The following is a 20,296-nucleotide window of genomic DNA, read 5'->3' as shown; positions in this document are numbered from 1 at the left end:
CCATAGGTGGTACAGTCCAGAATGCACAAGTTTATGAAGCAAGTACATCACGAGGTTATTCACCTACAAGTGATCTTGTGGAACACCCCATCTCAAAGGTGAGCATTGCAAAGCCATGGAAGAAAAAGCACAGGTGGAAGATGAAAACCTGATGAAGAAGAAACTGTAATATGATGTAAATAATGGAGGATGAACGTATTGAGTGTAGTCCACATGTTCAACTGTAAGATTTCTTCCAATGACCAAGAGACAAGGGAAAAGGTGAGGTTTCGAATCTGATGAGAAGACACCTGGAACAAATTGTGAGAGGAGGAAGACAAAAGGACGAAGCCAATCAAATCAAAAGACAATCCCAACTGGTGAGGATAAAAGGGGAAAGATCTTGAACAGAGAAAAATTGCAAAGGGATAAGAGCCAGGAACAGGTACCACAGAAGGAAGACCTGTGGGCAATATAAAAAAAGAATACAGACTGAACAGAAAAGCCTATCTGGATCAGAAGAAGGGTAGAGATGAGAAATATATGGATGGGAATAGGCATAAAGGAATAGTTACCCTCCCTAGCTGCCGTGGTCTTTGAAAGGAAGGAACTATCCAGATAAAGGAGAAGATAGGGTGGTAAAGCGTACGTGAAACATCCATGGCAAACGAATTAGACCTTCAACATCCACAGGCTGAGAGGAGAAGGAAATAGGTTGTAAGGGAAACATGAAACATGAGGAAAGTAGTTCAAATGGAGGTAAAGTGAGGGAATGGAGGACCACCATAATATCCCAGTCCAGAAAAGTAGGCCATCAGGGGGTAGGACAAATCTGGTAGCAATGCTGGAACATGGTAAGGACAGGTAGAGGAAAAACACGATGGTAAAGGGAAAACAAAAGGTATGGGATAAGGAAGCCTGAAAACCCAAGAGCAAGATCCAAAACCAAAGATCCCCCTAGTCAAAATGCCATGTGAGAACCTTGCCACTCGATCCATAGTAGGTTGGTCTGCGGGAATCCTCGAATCATAGACCAGCTGTGGAACACATTCTATAGGTGCTGATATACCTTCACTGAAGAAGTACATATGGAAAGAGCTAAAAGGAAAGCTACTCAATGGGAGAAAACTTGATCTCCTCGCCAAGGACTGGATAAAATCAGGCGTGAAGACAAAGGACAGGAAAGACTGGATGTAATATCGGTGACCAAGATTGACGAAGAAGGGATGGAGACAAAGGAAGAGGTACTGGAGGGAAAAGTTGCAGTTGTTGGAATTGTGTAATCATGGTAGAGCTGGCCAATAAGGAGCAATTAGAAGGACTCAGTACAGAGTGGTATGGAGGAGAGAGATCACAAGGGAATAAAAAACCACTCCGTCAGACATATAATGACGAGGCAGGAAAGACTATCTGCCATGAGATGGAAAGCACCTAGTATGTGATGTCAAAGAGATGAATGTGGTGCATGTAGACCCAATACAGTAGATCCAGCATTCAAAAATAGAAATATCTTGACTGGGTGCCCCCTTGGGGATTGATATGTGCTACCACCATAGCATTGTTGGAAAGAATCATCACGAGACAATTTCTGGCGCAAGAAAGGAAGTGATTCAAAGCCTGACAGACCATGAGAAGATCAAAGCCTCCTGATGATTGACTCATGCAACACTAGTCCTGAAGGGATGAGTCTGCAAAAAGATGTAAATCTGGACGAGGAGGAGGAAGCGGGACACTCGCCGACGTATGGGCCTTGTCCAACCAATGCAGGTTGGTTGTCCATCAGGTAGGAGGATGGGTAACATGAGCTGACAGGGGATCCCAAGCAATATTCCATGGATTGTGAAGATCCCACTGAAGGGACTGCATATGCACACAACTGAATGGGGCCAGTGATGCCATTGAGGACCACATCTCCCACAACAATAAAACCTCATGAAATTCTGTTGTTTTGGGGGATGTGGAGATGAAAGGGCATGGCAAAATAAGTGCTCATTGGAACAAAGTCGTGGAGGAGAAGGGTGAGCTTGATTGAGCTAAGTGTCAAAAGGGACACCCAAGTGGACGAGATATTGAGGAGGTTGGAGGAAGGATTTCTCCAATTTCATGAACCAGTCTAACCAAGCAGCCATTAGAAGGAGCTGACAAGTAAGGATGGCTGACTTCTGTTCAGAAGGAGCCAGAAGATGCCGGTCCTTACAATGGTGGAATCGTGAACTAAGAGCTTGAATATGGTGAGCAAAGCTCTGACCATCTGACAGAAAATATAAGGGTTGGAAGCATACCTGAAGGGTAGGTCGCAAAAGTGATAAACCATCCTGTGATGGATGAATGGAAGACACAGACAAGACTGTGGTGATAGAGGGATATGGAGATAAGTATTGGCGATGTTCATCCTGGTCATCCATAAGCCCAGAGAAATGCTCACCCTAGGATAAGAAATGACTCCATGATAAAACGGGGCAATTGAACAAAGTGATTGGGGGGGGGGGATTTAATGACAGCCCTCCAGCCCTCAGTGTGCTTGGGAACTACAGAGAGTCTGGAACAAAAGCATGGTGAAGTATGTAGAACAGATACGATGGCTTGTGGACATAGTAGTCCCAGAACTGCCTCTGACAGATGTTGGCTGGTCATGGGATCCCGAGGCCGAGGGAAAGAACGGGAGGTGGGAAAACGACAGGATTAGGAATCCTTCTGAGAAAATTAGAAAAACCCAAAGATTCATGACAAAATAATGCCAGTGAAAAAGAAAACTGGCAAACCGAGTTCTCACTGGGTAGTCACCGATACTGTTGGCGACGTGACTTGTGTCATCACAGGAACGACAAGACAAGGCACCCTGAGAAGAAGGAACAGGTAAAAGTTGGAAAGGGGAGGAACAGAAAATGGTAACGAGTGCCTTATTCGGCTCCGACATTGACAAACAGGCAACAAGGTTGGAAAGGGTAGACTGTTGTTGTACTGATGCAATTTGTGATTCCAAAGACTCAAGGATTGTGTGAAGAGCATATAGCCACATAAATCTCTAAGATAAGTTGATGGTAAATGGACACGAGTTAAGGTCCCAGTACGACCTAGAAGGTCCCAACAACAGAGAAAACCCATATGTAAAGCCAGAAGCAAAGACGACAAACGAGCCAATGAGGAAGAAGAAGGAAGAGGAAGTCCCCATAAAACCCCTCAGGATTTTGGTGGGGAGCCTCAGAAAAGAGATGGTATGTAAAAAGATACCATAAAGAGGTGTGAGGGTAAAACAAAGGCAGGAAATTGGGCATGAGTAAGACAAACAGGAGATTCAGGGGCTGCACCCCAAAAATGGACATAACAAGTGCTGGTCCATAAAAATGATAGTCTGCATGATGATATGCAAAAACAAACAGCAGGAGGGGGGCAAGGCATACTAATCTCGGCACGGAATTGTGAGGCAATTAGTCAACATATACCTGAATATCCGGGGAGGGGACAACATAAAAAAGATGGATAGATTAGTCAGGTAATAAGGAAGGACGTGGGTCATAGGAAATAAGAGAAAGGGATAAAACGTCACATACCTGAGAAACTAAATCCGAAAAGACCATATTAAGCCTAACTGACTTTCAAACAGGGCACGGGAAGGCACAGTAAAATCAGGAGGTGTAAATGGGTGATCCAAGTCCTCGTCCACCTGAACAGGCTCAGTTTGTTCTGGAGGTAGTGGGGCAAGGTCCAGAGTCAGAGGCTGACCCACATATCGTTCAATCTCCCGGTAAATAAATACCCTGTCAGATCACCTGCAACTGAGGCCTGAGACATAGTGCTAGTTGTAGTTGTAACCACCTAAGTGGTAACATGAACTTCGGAATTCATAATGAGGAAGAGTGTACCAATAATAGAAAGAATAAATAACAATACAACTGTAATAAACTGGAATTAAATTTGAAGTTAAGAAACAGTCTTAATAATAACTAGAAGTGAAAAATAAATGAAGACCACTTCGTGAAAATATACTAAAAATGAACATGAAATGTTAAAAAAACAAGGAACATGTCCGAGCACAAGTGCTGTCAAAGAAGAAGTGATAGTTCGGTAGAAGCGTATAGAGGGAGTCACATGCATCACATGAGTATGTCATGCTCTTATTGGTGGAGAAGTGATGCATGATGATTTACATGACAGACATGTTGGAATCATTCAAGGGGTGGGAAGTACCATATCGGAAGCATAATTTCCAAGATTCTGCTGATGCACTGAGTCTGACTGAATCCCATTTCAAGTTATAAATAAATGGAAGAAACAAACTTGTAAAAGTCTTAAGCATCATAAATCATACTGAAATTTTTTTGGTGAATGCTAATTTTATCTTTATATAGCTTTAGCAGCCACAGCAGCTTTATGCAAAACTATTTTGTTGGAAAATATTTTTAGAACTTTTTATCTTCAACAATGATATACTGCTAAAAAAAAATTATATTTGACAAACTTACAGGATTAAGTTGATTAAGTGGATATTTGATAAGAACTTGTTTTTGGTGATTATGAACAATGATTTTTCCAGTGGGTGATATTCGTGCCACAGTACCAACACCATCATCCACATTTAATGCTGTTCCACCAAGTCGTAAGCGAGAATCAACCCCACCCAACACTGATAGAGCTGCCAGGTTAAAAGTGTGACCACTGTAAAAAATATTTTCTTCAACCTGAAAATAAAAACAAATAAAACATGGGTAAATTATTCTTGTCTCTTGATAAAATTTATTTTTATCTCAAACAAAACATCCCTTTGTCACCAATGTTTAAGTAACCATAAAGTGTAATGTATAAAGATTCAAAATTATTATGGTATCAAATTGAGATGATCCTAATAGAAAAGTATATGTTTGAGGCCTGAAATTATTGTAGCACAATTATTAAGATAATGGTACCATTATAGATAACCCAAGTCCAAGTATTGATTGCTAAAGCAATTACTAATTTAAAACCACCGTGCAACTGGTCATCAGGTCTGACCAATGAATAATCAAATTGGTACACATGGCAAAAATAATAAAGGATAATTCTTAACACTTTATTTCTTTAATTATTTGTCATGGTATGATAAGTTACTATTTTAACAGGATGCAATAAAAACCCAATCGCATAGTATCTAAAACTTAATAAAAATGAATAAAAATCCTATAACCCGAGTGCTTTTGAAAGGTCCACCTTTCGAAAGCGCTCGGGTTATAGGGTTTTTATTCATTTCTATCAAGACTTCTTGAACCTACGTGTTTTTCTAACATCATAAAACTTAATAAGTAATCTCAATGCTCTAAAACCAAGTTCAATCATGTAAACAGAATTAACTATGAACATTAGGGTACTCATTCAGAATTCAATAAGAAAATGAAAAATTTTAGTTAACAGAAATTATCAGTAAGATTACTTGTGTAATGTACTATGTGGCTGTGACAACTTGTGAAAGTATAATAAACTATATATATATATTTAAAACTTAAATCAGTAAGTATGCTTAAAATTATAAAAATATCAGTGTGAAGAACTGTACGCTTTGCATTGTTTTATTAGCTCATTCACAGCAACTCTTTTCTGTTAAGTATGAGTCAGCAGACACAATGTGTAATCAGCTACATACTACAAATGGTTTCTAGAAAATATATTTTCTACCTGAACAATACTCTGCTGTATTTGGCCAGAAAGTTGAGTCAGCTGACTACACAGGAAGTCATTAATACAAATATTCCAAGCAGGCTGTAGATGTAACTGTCGTAATAAGGAGACACATTCTTCACTTACTGTGCTACAATGAGAGGCTGTTAAAGACACTCTTGCTCGAGCCATACGTTTCCCTTTTCTTGCAATATCTGTGCAAAAAACAATTTAAAATCAATTCCATGTTAAGTCAAAAAAGCATATGGAAGAAATGTAATCACTTTTATGTTAAGCTTTACTTCTATATAAATTACTTTAAAAGATCTAATGTTTTCAAAATATTAGTCCTACATTATAATAATATTTCATGTAGAAGAAGAAGAAAAAAGATTAAAAACAATTTTTCTTCCTAAAGCCGTCAATCCTTGTAAAGTACAAATACCATTGTTGTAAGCATACATCTTTATCTCCTATATAAAATATTATTTTTATAAAACAGAAAGGAAGAAAAAAAAAGTAGCTCCTTCCCACAAACTTAAAAGAATAATGCCAAAGTACAATAAGTTCATCTCTATATCAAATCTGTCATACTCTTCTAGATTTCTAGGTTTGTTGTTTTAGTAAGTATAATTTTACTGCCATAACTTTAATACCCCTTTAACTCTCTGAACACAGTCTTGGTCAATTTGACCAACCACATGACCTCTTTATACTCTTTAAAGGCTTCATAAATTGACTACTTCTAACTTTCAATATAGTGTGTATCTCTTCACAAAATTTGGCAGTATTTCACTTGACATTATAAGTCTTTCACATGCAAAAAATCATATATTTTTGAAGTATTTGTAATAAACTGAAATGAAGATTTGTCCCCGAATATATTAAGTATTTGTTTTGAATATTATTTTCAAGTTAAAATTAAAAATGCTTTTCTTCATCTCAAAAATCTCAAATTTGCTTTGTGTAATCCTTAAAACCTCCTAAATACATTTCAAACATTTGTTTTCAGTAAAACTTTATAGTTTATCTACCCTATCTCTAAAAAAAAAAAAATCGAAATAAATCTATATTACCCTTTTTTCTTTCTATAATGACTTCAAATTGCAGCATGAAACTTCATTCGTTTATCCCAAGTAGCTTTAAGCTCGAAACAATATACATCTATTTATAATTAAATTTTATTGTTTTATTGCCCTTTGAACCATGTCTAACTACCATCTTTGCCATTATAAGTTTTAAATCATTTGGGGAATGTGCAGTTCACGTTACACTATCATACTACATTACCCACAAGCTACTACATGCTGATGGCATGCGTACCTCATGAAATATATATATTTTATTATATTATTATCATCATTATTCATTTTACCTAATCTAATCTTAACTAACCTAAAAAGATCCCTATTTTTATATTTTAGTTTTATTTTTTATATTTTATAATATTAAATAAAGAATAAACCTGAAAAACAAGAAATAAAGTACTTACCAAATCTTCGTTTTTTTTGCTGTTGATTGTCAATGAAACTTAACCCTAGTGGTTTTATACTAATGGTAGTAATGCATTAAATAATTTTTTATTTAATTACATAATAAACCAAAGAACATAGACTAATAACATGCAAAAAGTAGACAATTTCTCCTAACTCTCAAAATTTTTCTGGCTTTCTAACTATGTTACAAGAGCCGCTACAAGTTCATCCAAGGTAGTCGGTAACTTTCCATGAGAATGAAGGTTGTACTCCAAGTGAAAGTGATGCTTATCTATTCAGAACACAATGTTATACAATATGTCATTTGATAGATGAAAACCCTGACTTTCTATTGGTTATAAGTAATATATAATTAAATGTAAAAGATAACTATTAACAAAGTCTGAAAGAGAAGATGTGACAGGTAAGTGTGGCAGGAAGGGTGTGATTTTCTATTTTCTATTTAATTTTGTACATTTTGAAGGGGTGGTGGATTACATAGAGAAGAGAAGATGCCTAGAGAAAATGTGTATGTGTGTAACACTAGGGAAAGTTCAGGATTTTTTTTTTAATATTTCCTTATAGAATTAAGAACTTAAAACTTATATACTATTAAGATGTGGATTATTAGCTAAGCATTTATGCCATATTAATTGGTATAACATGAACAAAAAGTAGCTTAGTAAAATATTGAATGTAAGACACTAAAACCTTATGTTATACACAGTAAAGGATGCCCATTGAGAATATGTTATTTGGTAGCAATCTTCACCAATTATTTATACATTTTAATCCAAACAGCAGAGTCAAACCTGGTTATCCTTATGTGTATGGGGTCAGTTCATTGGACTGATGTCATATTGGAGAATCAATGTATATTATAATTCTGAATTTGAAAAGCTTTTAGTAAATGTGAAAAGTCTGTTGTGCACCATAAAAAAAATCTGAAATTTTAATAATGTATTTCAACTAAAGATGTGTCTGAGGATTTACAAAGCCTTTGCTGAGTCACTCTGAATGAAAGATGATTTTCATGATAAGAATAAAAATACTTTTCATTTTACAGTTTTCATATTTCATTTGTATAACCTCTAGTGCCTCCTAAATGAATATCAAAAGTTGTTTTTGGTGAAGGTTTATATTTTATCTTTTTCTCTACCTTAATACTAACTGTAGCAATAGTTGAAAAAAATTAAATCAAAAATACATTTCCTTGTAGAATTACTAGAGATTATAATATACAATTACAATTATTCATCCTAAACAGCCTAATGCTCATAACAGTGTACATCTGTTAATATTTAATATTCTTGTTTTATTGCTCTTTTAATCATGTCTAACTACTATAACAAATAAAAAAAATCACCCAGTGAAAGAGTAGTGCAATTTATGATAAACAAAGTACTGAGTTACATAATGTAGACAGATAGCAGCTCACATGTATTTCTTGCAGAAATTTTTTTATTCATTTATTCTTTTCCTTTAAGTTTTATTATCCAACCCAATAATTTTCTAATTCTGCTCACTATGTTGGTTGTCCAAACATAATTCATGTACCATATACTGCAGCATATAAACATAGGCCAAAATATCCTGTAATTTTCTAATCACTGTCTTTCATATAAGTCTACTCCCAAAATTGTGCAGAAAGTCTGTACATTATACATATATTTCTAAAGACAGATGGATTATTTACAGGGAATGTTTCCTATAAAATTTATTTAGCAGCATTGACAAAGTTCTTCAGTCCTCTTCTTCACAATCTGAATTGACGAAAAGTTCATTGAATTCACTTTAACTTATCTGATCATTGGGAAATCACATTCCTCCATGGGATCACTGTCATCCTCAATCACTGGGCAAGCACAGTTTTTTATCATAGGACTAAGTTGTATAGCTTCATGAAATTGTTACACAAGCTCTGATGAGGAGAAAGCCATAAATATTCTTCTTCTTGACTTATACCTTGGCTTGTAGCATTAACTGGTTTCTTGTTACGATCAGTTTAAAACAAATTTTTCATCCCCAAGCAGCACTCTTCATTCCTGATGAACTTAGAATTTTCCCTACCTGTGTTTGCCAAATTCCCTACTCGTAGCACAGTTGTTTGTCTCTTCAGCATATTTCACGAATTGTATCTTGAACTTTCCTTCATAAATCATATATTTTGGAGGCATTTTGACATTCAACTGTTGAATATATCACCAAAACAACAACCAGAATGCACATTGAAACCTTTATAAGGTAATTTCCTAGAATTTCAAAACAAAAGCTCTGCATGAAAAGTATTGTTTAGTGTGTCTAAATAGATTTAGTCAATCAACCCATTTCATGAGGTTTGTTTATAGTTCAGATCAGAAATGAGTTTTTCATCCCTGAGCAGCACACTTCATTCCTGACAGACTTTGAATTTTCCCTATCTGTTTTCACCAATCATGGATGAGTTTTTCATTGATGCCAAATTCCCTACTTGCAGCACAGTTTGTCTTTTTGGCAAATTTCATGACTTGAATCTTGAATTTTTCTTTGTATCTCATACATCTTGGAGGCATTTTGACATTCAGCCATTGAATATATCACCAAAATGACAACTAGAATGCACATTGCAGCCTTTATAAGATCATTTCCTAACATTTTAAAACAAAGACTGCATGAAGAGTATTGTTCAGAGGGTGTCTAGAATTTCCCTAAAGATATTTTAATCCGTTGTATAAGTCGAGTCCCCTTTCTTGGAATAACATGCTGTCCTAAAAAAAATTGACTTATATGCTGCGATATATGGTACCTTTCACGTATGCATTTTAAAAGACAAGAAATGTTACAGACACTAAATTAGAGTGTCCAAAAACTACTATAATTACTTCTCAAAGCAGTATCTTCAGTCCAAATACATCAAGCTCTCATGCAAATTATTGGCTTTCACTGCTAAGACAAAATAGATAATCATAGAGTAGAATTTGCTCATTCTGTGGTTATAAAAGTATCCAATAGCAATGTCAGAGAGAATTACAGACATTTCTAAAAGACAAGAAGATATGGAAGGGGCATGTTAATATGCATTAAATATATATAGTCATATCTCAAATAAAGCAACAAGCTGAAATTTAAAATTCTGGCTCATAAATACCTATCACATGTGTTTCTAATTGGTTGAAAAATATCTGAGGCCCTTATAAAAGAAGATAAAATTCTATAAATGGGAAGTAACAATGCCAAAAAAGTCATTTGACTCTAAGAGCGAGAATTCATTTAAATATTTTATTTTGAAATTAAATCTTAGATAATATAAACTTTGAATTATCAATTAAGTTTTGATGCCAAGCTTACTGACATATACTGATAATAATGTAGTTTAATTAGCAAAGGTTGTGACTTGCACATTTTGACCCACCCATATCCATAAAATCATTTTGGAAACTAAAAAACTTTTCAAATCCTGATTTACCAATCTAACAATATTTAACAACAAAAGTAGGCATTCCTCCATAGAGTTTTCAGTGATTCCAAAATTACAGGAAAAAAAGTGGAAACAACTCCTGACTAAAGACAGTTCAAAAAATGTATGTATTTTTTTTCAAATTTGCCTTCACGGAAAAAGTACTATATTCATATTGTGTTTCTTATTTGCTTCTAGTTTACTTGCGATCAACCTCAAATTTATAATGCATTGCATTAACTCTCTCACTGCTGGCTCTGTCAATTCGGCTGTGTTCCTGATCCCAACTTTTCCATATTGTAACTTCTAATATGTTTTGTGTATCCTCACAAAATTTTGCAAGTTTAGTAAGCATTAAGATTTTTTTGTAAACAAAAAATTTCTCAGTGAATATATGGAGTCAAAGTGTTGACTGCTCCAAGTACAAAGTGATTTTCATGTTAACATTAAAAATATTTTTCTTCATCTGAAACTTGTCAAATTTCATTTACACAATCTCTAAAACCTCCTAAGTAAATTTCAAATGTTTGTTTTCAGTAAAACTTTCTATTTTATCTGTTATCTTCTCTACCTTAACTCTATACAAGGTTGATCAACCTCATAAACACCATAAAAATACAAAATAAATTACTTTTTTTTCAAATTGTAACAGGAAACTACATTTGTTTATCCTAAATAGTTTGAAGCTCATACCAGTATACATTTGTTTCTACCTACATTTTATTGTTTGATTGCCCTTTGAATTGTGTCCAACTAATAATCCTACCACAAAATTTGTAAGACACTGTGCAAATGTGTAGATCACATTACCCTATCGAATTATGTAATGCAAGAGCTACTCATGAGTGTACCTCGGGGAAATTTTGTATTATTATATTTTCTTCATCTTATCTGATCTAATCTAATTAGTTTCTAATTTTTACATTTCAGTTACTTTTATAATAATAATAAAGAATGCACATGAAAAATAAGAAACATAGTACTTACCTGGGTCTTGTTTTTTGTTTTTATGCTGACTGTCGTTGAAACTTAACCTACTTTTTTATATTAATGGTACTACTGCAATAAATAATTTTTTATCAAAATAAGTAATGCACCAAAGAACACAGAATAATAACAAAAACCAGACAATGCCCTATAACTATCATAATTTTTCTGTCTTTCTAACTATGCGATAAGAAACGTTAAAAATTGAGCTAAGGACGTCAATGTGTTTCCCATGTGAATAAAGTTTGAACTGAAAGCAAAATGGACAATTCTCTGTAGAGAAAACAACACAATATAACACATCAATTGATAGATTAAACTCTTGCTTTCTTTCTATTGATTATAAATTATATATCATTGATCATCAGAAAGAACTATTGGGAATCTGTGAAAGAGGATGTTACATGTGGGCATGGCAAGCAGGTCTGATTTTCTAGTTTATGGCTCTGTAGACAAATAAGATTGAAGAATATAAAAATTATGCTTTTCCCGAGTATAAACTATAATTTAATGAGTAATTTTTGTTAAAATCAATACGTCTTGGAGGAGTGGTAAATAAGTTAGAGAAGAGGAAAGACCTAGAGAACAAATGACAAAATTCTCATACTAGTTTTAAATATCTAACCTATATAAAAACCAGTGTGTGTCGTGTTGCATCACATCATACTTGATTTCTTAAAATAGGAGGAATCATAAAATCCAAAATGCATTTATCCAGATAGAATAGTTCAATTACTGTATGCCTGTTATGATTCTAGTGACAGTGGTGCAAGAGAGGTGATGGTGCCATGAAACCTTATAAGTGTAGAGAGTGTTGGTATAATAAACCTATAGTAAAGACGTGGTGTGGGATCGCCTAGCCTAGAGCCAAGTGCATAAAATGTACAATGAAAGTACAATTATTGATTCAATTTTAAAGTCAAATCATTTCTCAAAAACCAATGTTTTTAATAAAAAACACCTGTTTAATCAACAAATATTGTTGATTTGTTGTCTATACATTTCATTTTATACTTTCAATACATAGACTAACAACAATGTTAGGTTATACTTTTGTATAATAAATAATAATAAACCATAATAATAAAGTAGTTTAATTAAATTTTAATGTAACTCTAAAAATTCATGACATGCACACTTCGACTTGCCTGTAGCACAAGGGTCAAATTGGTCCAATTCACATATGAGATCAGATCTTAACATTTGTTAAAGATAAGGTATCCAGTTTGGCACATGTGGCCAAAATGTACATAAAGACTTTGACAAACTTTGCTGATTGTGAGTGGAGCTGTTATCTCCATGAACCCTTATTCTCCTGCAGAAGAAAGTCTTTCTGAGAAATCAATCAGAGCATTCTTTCTTGTACTACAATCTGAAACTAATGTCAAGTGCTCTAGATCTCCGAGATGTGACAATGAAAAGGAAACTGGAGTAACAGAATTATCAAAGAAACAGTTTAAAAAACAACAAATTTAGTGTTTCTTTCTTTCTTTCACATATTTGTACAAAGCGATAGAAGGGACATGCGTGCTTGTCATCCCTAATTTTGAACTGATAGACTAGAAGAACAGCAAGTAGTCAACAGCACACATCAACAAATTTAATAGGATTTCATTGTCACTCTTATAATGCACCCATGGGCCCCAAAATGCAGAGCATAATTTGGAAGCAACAGAACATGAACCTTTAGATCCACATTCTAGCATGCCAACTACTATAACATTCCTAGTCTCAGACTTAGTGACTCAAAGGTTAAAGAATACAAGTTGTCTTACAGCTGCTACTAAAGTAGTGCTAAAAGTAATCATGTCTACTAAATATTCCAAGTCTGTTAGGACTTAAAAACAAAAATCTCACATAGCCTTTATGATAATTCTTAAAATTTTAATTTGATATTGTTTTGTCACAAAACATTATCAATTTCATATTTAGTCTTATCTAAAATGTAAAATGCATATTATTTACTAGTTCCAAATGATAAAAATCACAACAAATATTACTTCAGAGCACATACAGTACAACCTCATTTATCTGAATCCTGTTCATCCATAGCCTCCTTCCCTTATTGAGCTTCAACAGTATTGTATTGCCAATGTAGACCTTATGTGCATGTGAGCAATTCAAACAATAAAAGATGCATGCTCCATTCAATAAATTACTTAATACCTCATGAAATAAATACAACTTTGGCAATACAATTACAGAAAAAAATACACTTCTCTTAAATAAAAGTACTAATGTTTTCATAGATACATATTTTGTTTAAAATGTAATAAAATGAAGTAATGTAAAATTAAACTCATTTTAAAGCATTCTTTTGTCTTTGCAGCTACTACAGACAATGTTTTAGTTTAGATCATTTTTTCTGTATTTTATCAGTGTGTTCTAATCACACACAAAGACACCTCATTTGTCTGCAGATTTCATATGTATGCAAACCCTTGTATCCAAAAGCATATGGATAAATGGAATTCCAGTGTAATACATGACTGGGAGTTAATGACACAGAAATATTGCCACAGTAAACCCTATGGAATGAATCAAATGAAAAATAGCCCTTTCACAACCTACCTACAGACTGAAGAGCAGGATCTGTAGCACAAGATACTAGAGTCTGACCCAATAATGTACACAACTGAGTTACAATTGTGTGTCTTTCTGCTGAGTAGGTATCCTGAATCCAAGTTGGTAAAATGGTTTGCAGTAGCCTCAAGGCTTGAATCTTGAAGAGAAACTAAGTAGCACAAATTAAAAGCTCTGTCTCAGAGCTTTCAATTTTTTTACACAGTAATAAAATATTGAAATATAAAATTCAACAGTAAATTGAAGAAGTTATATTAATATCAAGCAACAAAAGCTAGAAAACTAGTTAACAAGAAAAAATCTAATTTCATATATTTTGTTTATTTTAGCTTTGGATTCACCCAGAGCATAACATATATGAACTGTTTTCAGTATCTCTCAGTAATTTTCAGTGGCATTAAATAATATTTTGTAAAAATCTAATGGTGTGTAAGGAGAGATAAAGAAAAATAGTAGTAATATAATGAAGAAAAAATTAAAATACACACACACACATTTATGAGATTTTGACTTTATCTTCTGACCATTAAATCTGTCATGGTGCAAGTTTTTAATCAAACAACTTTCATCTTAGATAAAAAAAAAACTAGATTATGCACTTTTTAATGATATGCACCTATTAATTCTGAAATATTCTAAAATCATTTCATATACATTAAGTTTAGATTACTCAGTATACAGAAATTTAATATTTTTATCATACTAGGTGTACATTACTTAAACCAGTAACTACTAATATATTTTTTTTGTAATGTACTTCAGTAGTTTAGTATAGCCAATTCACAATAATATATATTTTTTGATAAACAATATGAAACAACAGAAAGATCACAGGAGCCAACCTGAGTGGATAGACTAACAGTCTGCTGAGCTCCAGAAATAATTTTAAATAAAAGTGAAATCCAAGCAGGATTACTAAGAGCATGGCATATGCTAGTGCTGACAGCTATACCACGAATAAACCCCATTGTTGCCCATTCATGATGTTGTTCCTCTCCTAGCCAGGAAACTTCCAAGCCTGGTGTTACTAGAAAGGTTAGAAAAATAAGAAATATCTTACATAGGTCTGTAATAATCCTTGAACTTTAATAAATGATATTAAAATCACACAATAATGAAATGGTCAACATTTAAAAAAAAAGGAGACTACTGAATATAAAGAAAATTATACTAAAATGTTGATACAAGTTTCTCTACAGAGTTTATTTTGATGTTTAACTTGTATAGTACGAAAGTTAATGTACTAACAAACAGTAGTTGGGACCACCCAGTAAAGTTAAACTAGCTGGAAAACAAACTTCACTCAACAGAATGAGACTTCTTCTCTGAGCTTTCCAAACAAAAACAATGAGAGAAATATAAATAAAGAATAATAATTAATAATCATTTAATGAGAAAACATAAAAAAATTAAATTGCTAAACTACACTAACTAAAACAGCAGTAAAATTACTTCATTTATTTACCGAGCCTACAAACTCAAAGCATTTTGAATGATGAGCCTCTAGAAACCCTGAAAAAACTTCTAGGCAAGCTACCAAAAAGTAATAACTATTTTCCGTTTGTTTTCATTAGATTTATAGTTATCTACCTAATAATGATTCACTGTGATTAATTAAGCCTAGTTCCAGTGAAAAAAAATTCATAAATTCCTTGTATTTTCTCTTATATTTTTATACTTTACAAGTTTATTAAAAAAAAAATTACACATGCCCTACTTTGTTTTATCAATTAAAAAACTTTGTTTTAATATAACTGTCCTCAATACTTTATGTGAAGTTTGATAAATTATTGGCATTTGGTCAATATAAGTTTTAAATTCTATGAATATGTTACTTTAACAACTTGCAAGTTTTTAAATTGTAACTAATCACATTTTGATTTAGTTACTATATAAGGTTTAGACAATAACATTGAGTTTCATTTAAGGCCAAGGTTTCCATTTTCATTTTCCTAAAAATTCAATCTTAGGTTGATCCTTTGGAATAATTCGAGGACAATCATTAATTATTGTACATTATAGTGACATTTAACTGTAATTAAATAACAAATTCCAAAACATTCTTTTGTCATTGAACAGTTAGTTCTATCTTCAAATACATGAATACTTTTCAAGTGTTCTAACTTACTTTATGAAAGAAAGCAGATAGAAAATTCACCCGTATTAGCTGATTAGGATTACACTGATCTTCTAAAAAAATGTTTCAACTCCCATATCTGAATGGGTTATATATATTTCTGTACATTTCAAACATGAAAAATAGAAAAAAAAAGCAATACTCATAACTGTTTTAGTGTTTGTCTATTTTTCATCCTACCTAATAAAAGAGAAATGAGCAACTTGTCTAGAAAAGTATGTATTACATTATAACTGAAATAATGTTTATCTTATTAGCCTGAAATCACAGTTGCAAACATTTTTTTCAACATGTGACAACCAATGCAAAAAAAAAGCAAGACAAAGAACACATTTTTATAGAAAGATGCTGTATATGAATAAATATCATCATGGGTGCTAATTACAGTTCAAGCACAATAGAACTATATCTCTGCTATGAAAAAAACAAACAATTTTCTTAAAGACCACCTTTACATAAACAGCTGTATTAATATAGCAAGATAAAATGATGACTTCTGACCCCAAATGTAAATAACCTTATTACTAAAACTAAACCATTTGAATCAAATCTTAAGACATACTATTTTAATTTAAAAACTAAAAAGTGAACACAGTTTACTTGCAACATCTTCTAAAAAGAATGGATCATTTTTTTTTATTTAGCTATTTTTTATTTGATTACCTAATTCAAATATTCACATGATATGAAAAATGTTCTTAGTGATAATTTTTAGATAATTGCCACAATTTTACAGAAAAACTATTTATGAATAGCAGCAAATAAACACAACCTGCTGTACAACTGTTTTAATAAGCAACAAACTGAATTTTTCATTCAGTGATATGTTTTTCTGCATGAAAACATAAATCGTCATTGACTTACAGGAAAAACATTCTCAATAATTCATTCACACTATGACCTTGGAGAAGGCTTAGAGATGAATAGCTTGATAATTCACCAACATTCCCTTTTTAATTTAAGTTTATTTTGGTTGGTATTAAAGTTGATTTTTGACTAAGTTGTTTTGAACATCATACAACTTTACAGTCTATTTATCTTACTGTTGTTGCTGTTCGTTATTTTAATGTTATTTACACAATGGGCTATCTGCACTCAGTCCACTGCAAGAAACTTAACCCCAGATCTTAACATTGTAAAACTGTAAACTTATCACTGACCTACACCAGGGAGACATTTACATTTAGAGCTGGGTGATTACCTTGATTAATCGATATAATCAATTACCTATTAGCATCAATTAGTATCCTGTAGGTCAAAGTGCATGTCATAACCTTTCACAGAGTTACATTCAAAATTTAATTAAACTATTTTACTATCAATATATACGAATACACTTGGTATCAAAACAGTTAATAAACCAAATTTTAATATTATTTAAGTTTTAAGTTTTTAATTTTATATGGAAATATTAAAAAAAATCAATCTTCCCCTAGTATGAGAACTGTGACGTTTGTTATCTATGTCTTCTCCTTTTTTCAATTTATTTACTACCCCCTGAGAACCTTGGACTTCAACATAAATTACTCATTACAATACAGTTATTGCTCAGGCAAAACATAATTTTTCTAGCCTATCTTACTTGGCTTCAGATTTATAAACTAGAAAATGAGATCCCACCTGCCATATCCTCTCTTTCACAAATTGCTAAATGTTCTCTCTGACATTTAATATTATAACCAATATAAAGCCAAAGTTTCAATCTATCAAATGACTCATTATATTATGTTGTTTTCTGCACAGATGATTGTCAGTTTCACTTCCAGTTCAAGCTTAATTCCCATGGGAAAGACATTGACGAGCTTAGCTGAATTTCTAATGGCTCTTGTTGCATATTTGAATAGCCAGAATAATTGTGATAGTTATGGGACATATTCTGCTTTTTGCATGTAATTATTTTGTGTTCTTTGAAGCATTATTTAATTTAAATAAATTATTTATTGCAGTAATACCATTAGTATAAAAAGTAGGTTTAAGTGTCATCAACAGTTAGCAGCAGAAAGAAGACAATGACCAGGAATAAGTAATTTATTTCTTGTTATTCACGTGTCTTCTATAATTATTATTATAAAAGTAACTAAAATGTAAAAATTAGGAACTTTTTAGGTTAGATCAGGTAAAATAAAGAAGAAGAAGAAAAAAAAAATAGTTCACGAGGTACGCTTGCGAGCATCTCATGAGTAGCTCGTGTGTTATGTAATTTGATAGGGTAATGTGAGCTGCACATTTGTCAAGTAGTTAAAAATTTTATGGTGGGAATATCAGTTTATACACGGTTCAAAGGACAATAAAACAATAAAATTTAAGTATAGACAGATGCATACTGTTGCAAATTATAGCTATTTAGAATAAACAAATCAAATTTCATGTTAAAATTTGAAGTTATTCTAGAAAGAAAAAAAATTAGAATTTAGATTTATTTAAATTTTTTGGGGTGGTTATGAGGTCAGTCAAATTCACCAACCTTGTATAGTGTTATGGAAGAGAAAATAACATATAAAATACAAGACTTTCTTGAAAAAACATTTGATACTTATTTAGAAGATTTTAGGGATTATGCAAACGAAATTTGAAAATTTTCAAATCAAAAAAAGTACCTTTAATCTTAATATTAAATTCACTTTGTACTTGGAGCAGTCAACACCCTGACACAATATAATTAAACAGAAAGTTTTAGTAAAAATACTTAATAAAAAATTCTGAATTTTTTTTGTTTACAAAAGACTTTTAATGCTTATTAGAAGCTTCCCATATTTTGTGAACATTATTAAGTACCTTCATAGTCATAGTGTGTATACCACCATGGTTACTTGAGGGTTACAAGGCGTGTAAAAAACACAAGCCCATTGCAAGAGAGTTAAACTCATTTTTGCATATATCATGAAGTTTTAATGAGTTATATTCAAAATTTAATTAAAGCACTTCCTACCAATGTATTTTAATAAAATTAGCATTATCATGTGTGTGTTATAATTCAAAGTTTTAATTCCTTTATTTCAAAAGAAGCCTTAAAAAATACTTAAACTTCAGTTTTTTGTCACACGACACAAGCATTCAAGGGTCTTAAAATTTTGTCTCTATTACTTGAATAACAGCACATGTATTAGTGTACCAGAATGTCTAGGCTAAATTCTACTCCTACAGCCCTATTTACCCTTCCAAGTTTCAAGTTCATTTGGGTGAATTCAGAACAGAAGAAATGTATATAATATGTCACTCCTGACAGTGGCTATGCCCACCTTCTATACAAAGACTTGAGATTAGAAGCTACATCTTTGTAACCCATAGAAAGAGCTGATTTTAATCTACAATCTCTCAATGGTTATTTTAAACTAGCATGCAGTAGTCTTTATTAAAAAGTGCAACAAACCACTCAAGCATTTTTGTAGTTTGGCCATCACTAACATTCATAATTGTTCCTCCCCTTTATACATATTAGTTTGATAGAAAGTTAAATTGTATTTAGGTTTTACTTTTATATTTGAGTTAATTATGTATTATTTATGTTTTAAAATGCATATTTGAAAGGTTTAATATTTTTTTAAATATAACCCAAACTTTGCCTTGGTTTGCCGAAGGCTTGCCCGTCTCTGCCAAAGATATTGTAGTATGCCCCGAGAACACCAGTTGACATGTTTTGAGATGAATAATGAACCGTAAAGGACAGGAAAGGAAAATAAAACATTAAAAACAAACTATAAGTGAAAAGTTAAAGACCTGAAATTAAAATATAACCAAAATATATTTTAAAATTATTCCATGAAGAGTTACGAGGTTATGTACATATTTCTATTTCTTAATTTGAAACATTGATGGTAATAGCTACAGTTAGTGATATTATAAAGAAAATGGAAAATAAAATATAAACATTTAACTTTAAAAAACTTTTGATATTCATTTAGGAGGTTCCAGAGGTTATGCATATGAAATTTGAAAACTGTAAGGTAAAAAAAAAGTATTTTTATACTTAACATGAAAATCCTCTGCACTTGAACTATTCAGAGTCTGAGTGCAAATAACTACAATAAATATCAAATTTTTGGTAGAAATAGTAGAAAATATCAAATTGAG

The 20,296-nt window shown here is 32.4% G+C and overlaps 1 protein-coding gene across 4 annotated transcripts in view; it reads right to left on the bottom strand.

The window, feature by feature from the left end:
- The window catches only part of LOC106461435 (E3 ubiquitin-protein ligase HERC2-like), a 295,564-nt gene that overhangs the window by 146,699 nt on the left and 128,569 nt on the right, over positions 1-20,296 (bottom strand). For 3 of the 4 annotated variants that reach the window (XM_022388408.1, XM_022388410.1, XM_022388409.1), the window contains exons 36-39: positions 14,931-15,115; positions 14,077-14,239; positions 5,626-5,822; positions 4,443-4,658 (exon numbers count right to left, since the gene is read on the bottom strand). In XM_022388408.1, coding sequence (XP_022244116.1) covers positions 4,443-4,658; positions 5,626-5,822; positions 14,077-14,239; positions 14,931-15,115 — 761 coding nt within the window. The remainder of the gene's footprint in view (positions 1-4,442; positions 4,659-5,625; positions 5,823-14,076; positions 14,240-14,930; positions 15,116-20,296) is intronic. The other variant, XM_013921254.2, reaches the window with a different exon arrangement.

Source organism: Limulus polyphemus, unplaced genomic scaffold (assembly GCF_000517525.1).
Source record: "Limulus polyphemus unplaced genomic scaffold, Limulus_polyphemus-2.1.2 Scaffold959, whole genome shotgun sequence".
Taxonomy (NCBI): domain Eukaryota; kingdom Metazoa; phylum Arthropoda; class Merostomata; order Xiphosura; family Limulidae; genus Limulus; species Limulus polyphemus.
The sequence above is the reverse complement of the archived record's forward strand: the minus strand, read 5'-3'. Positions and strand labels throughout refer to the sequence as shown.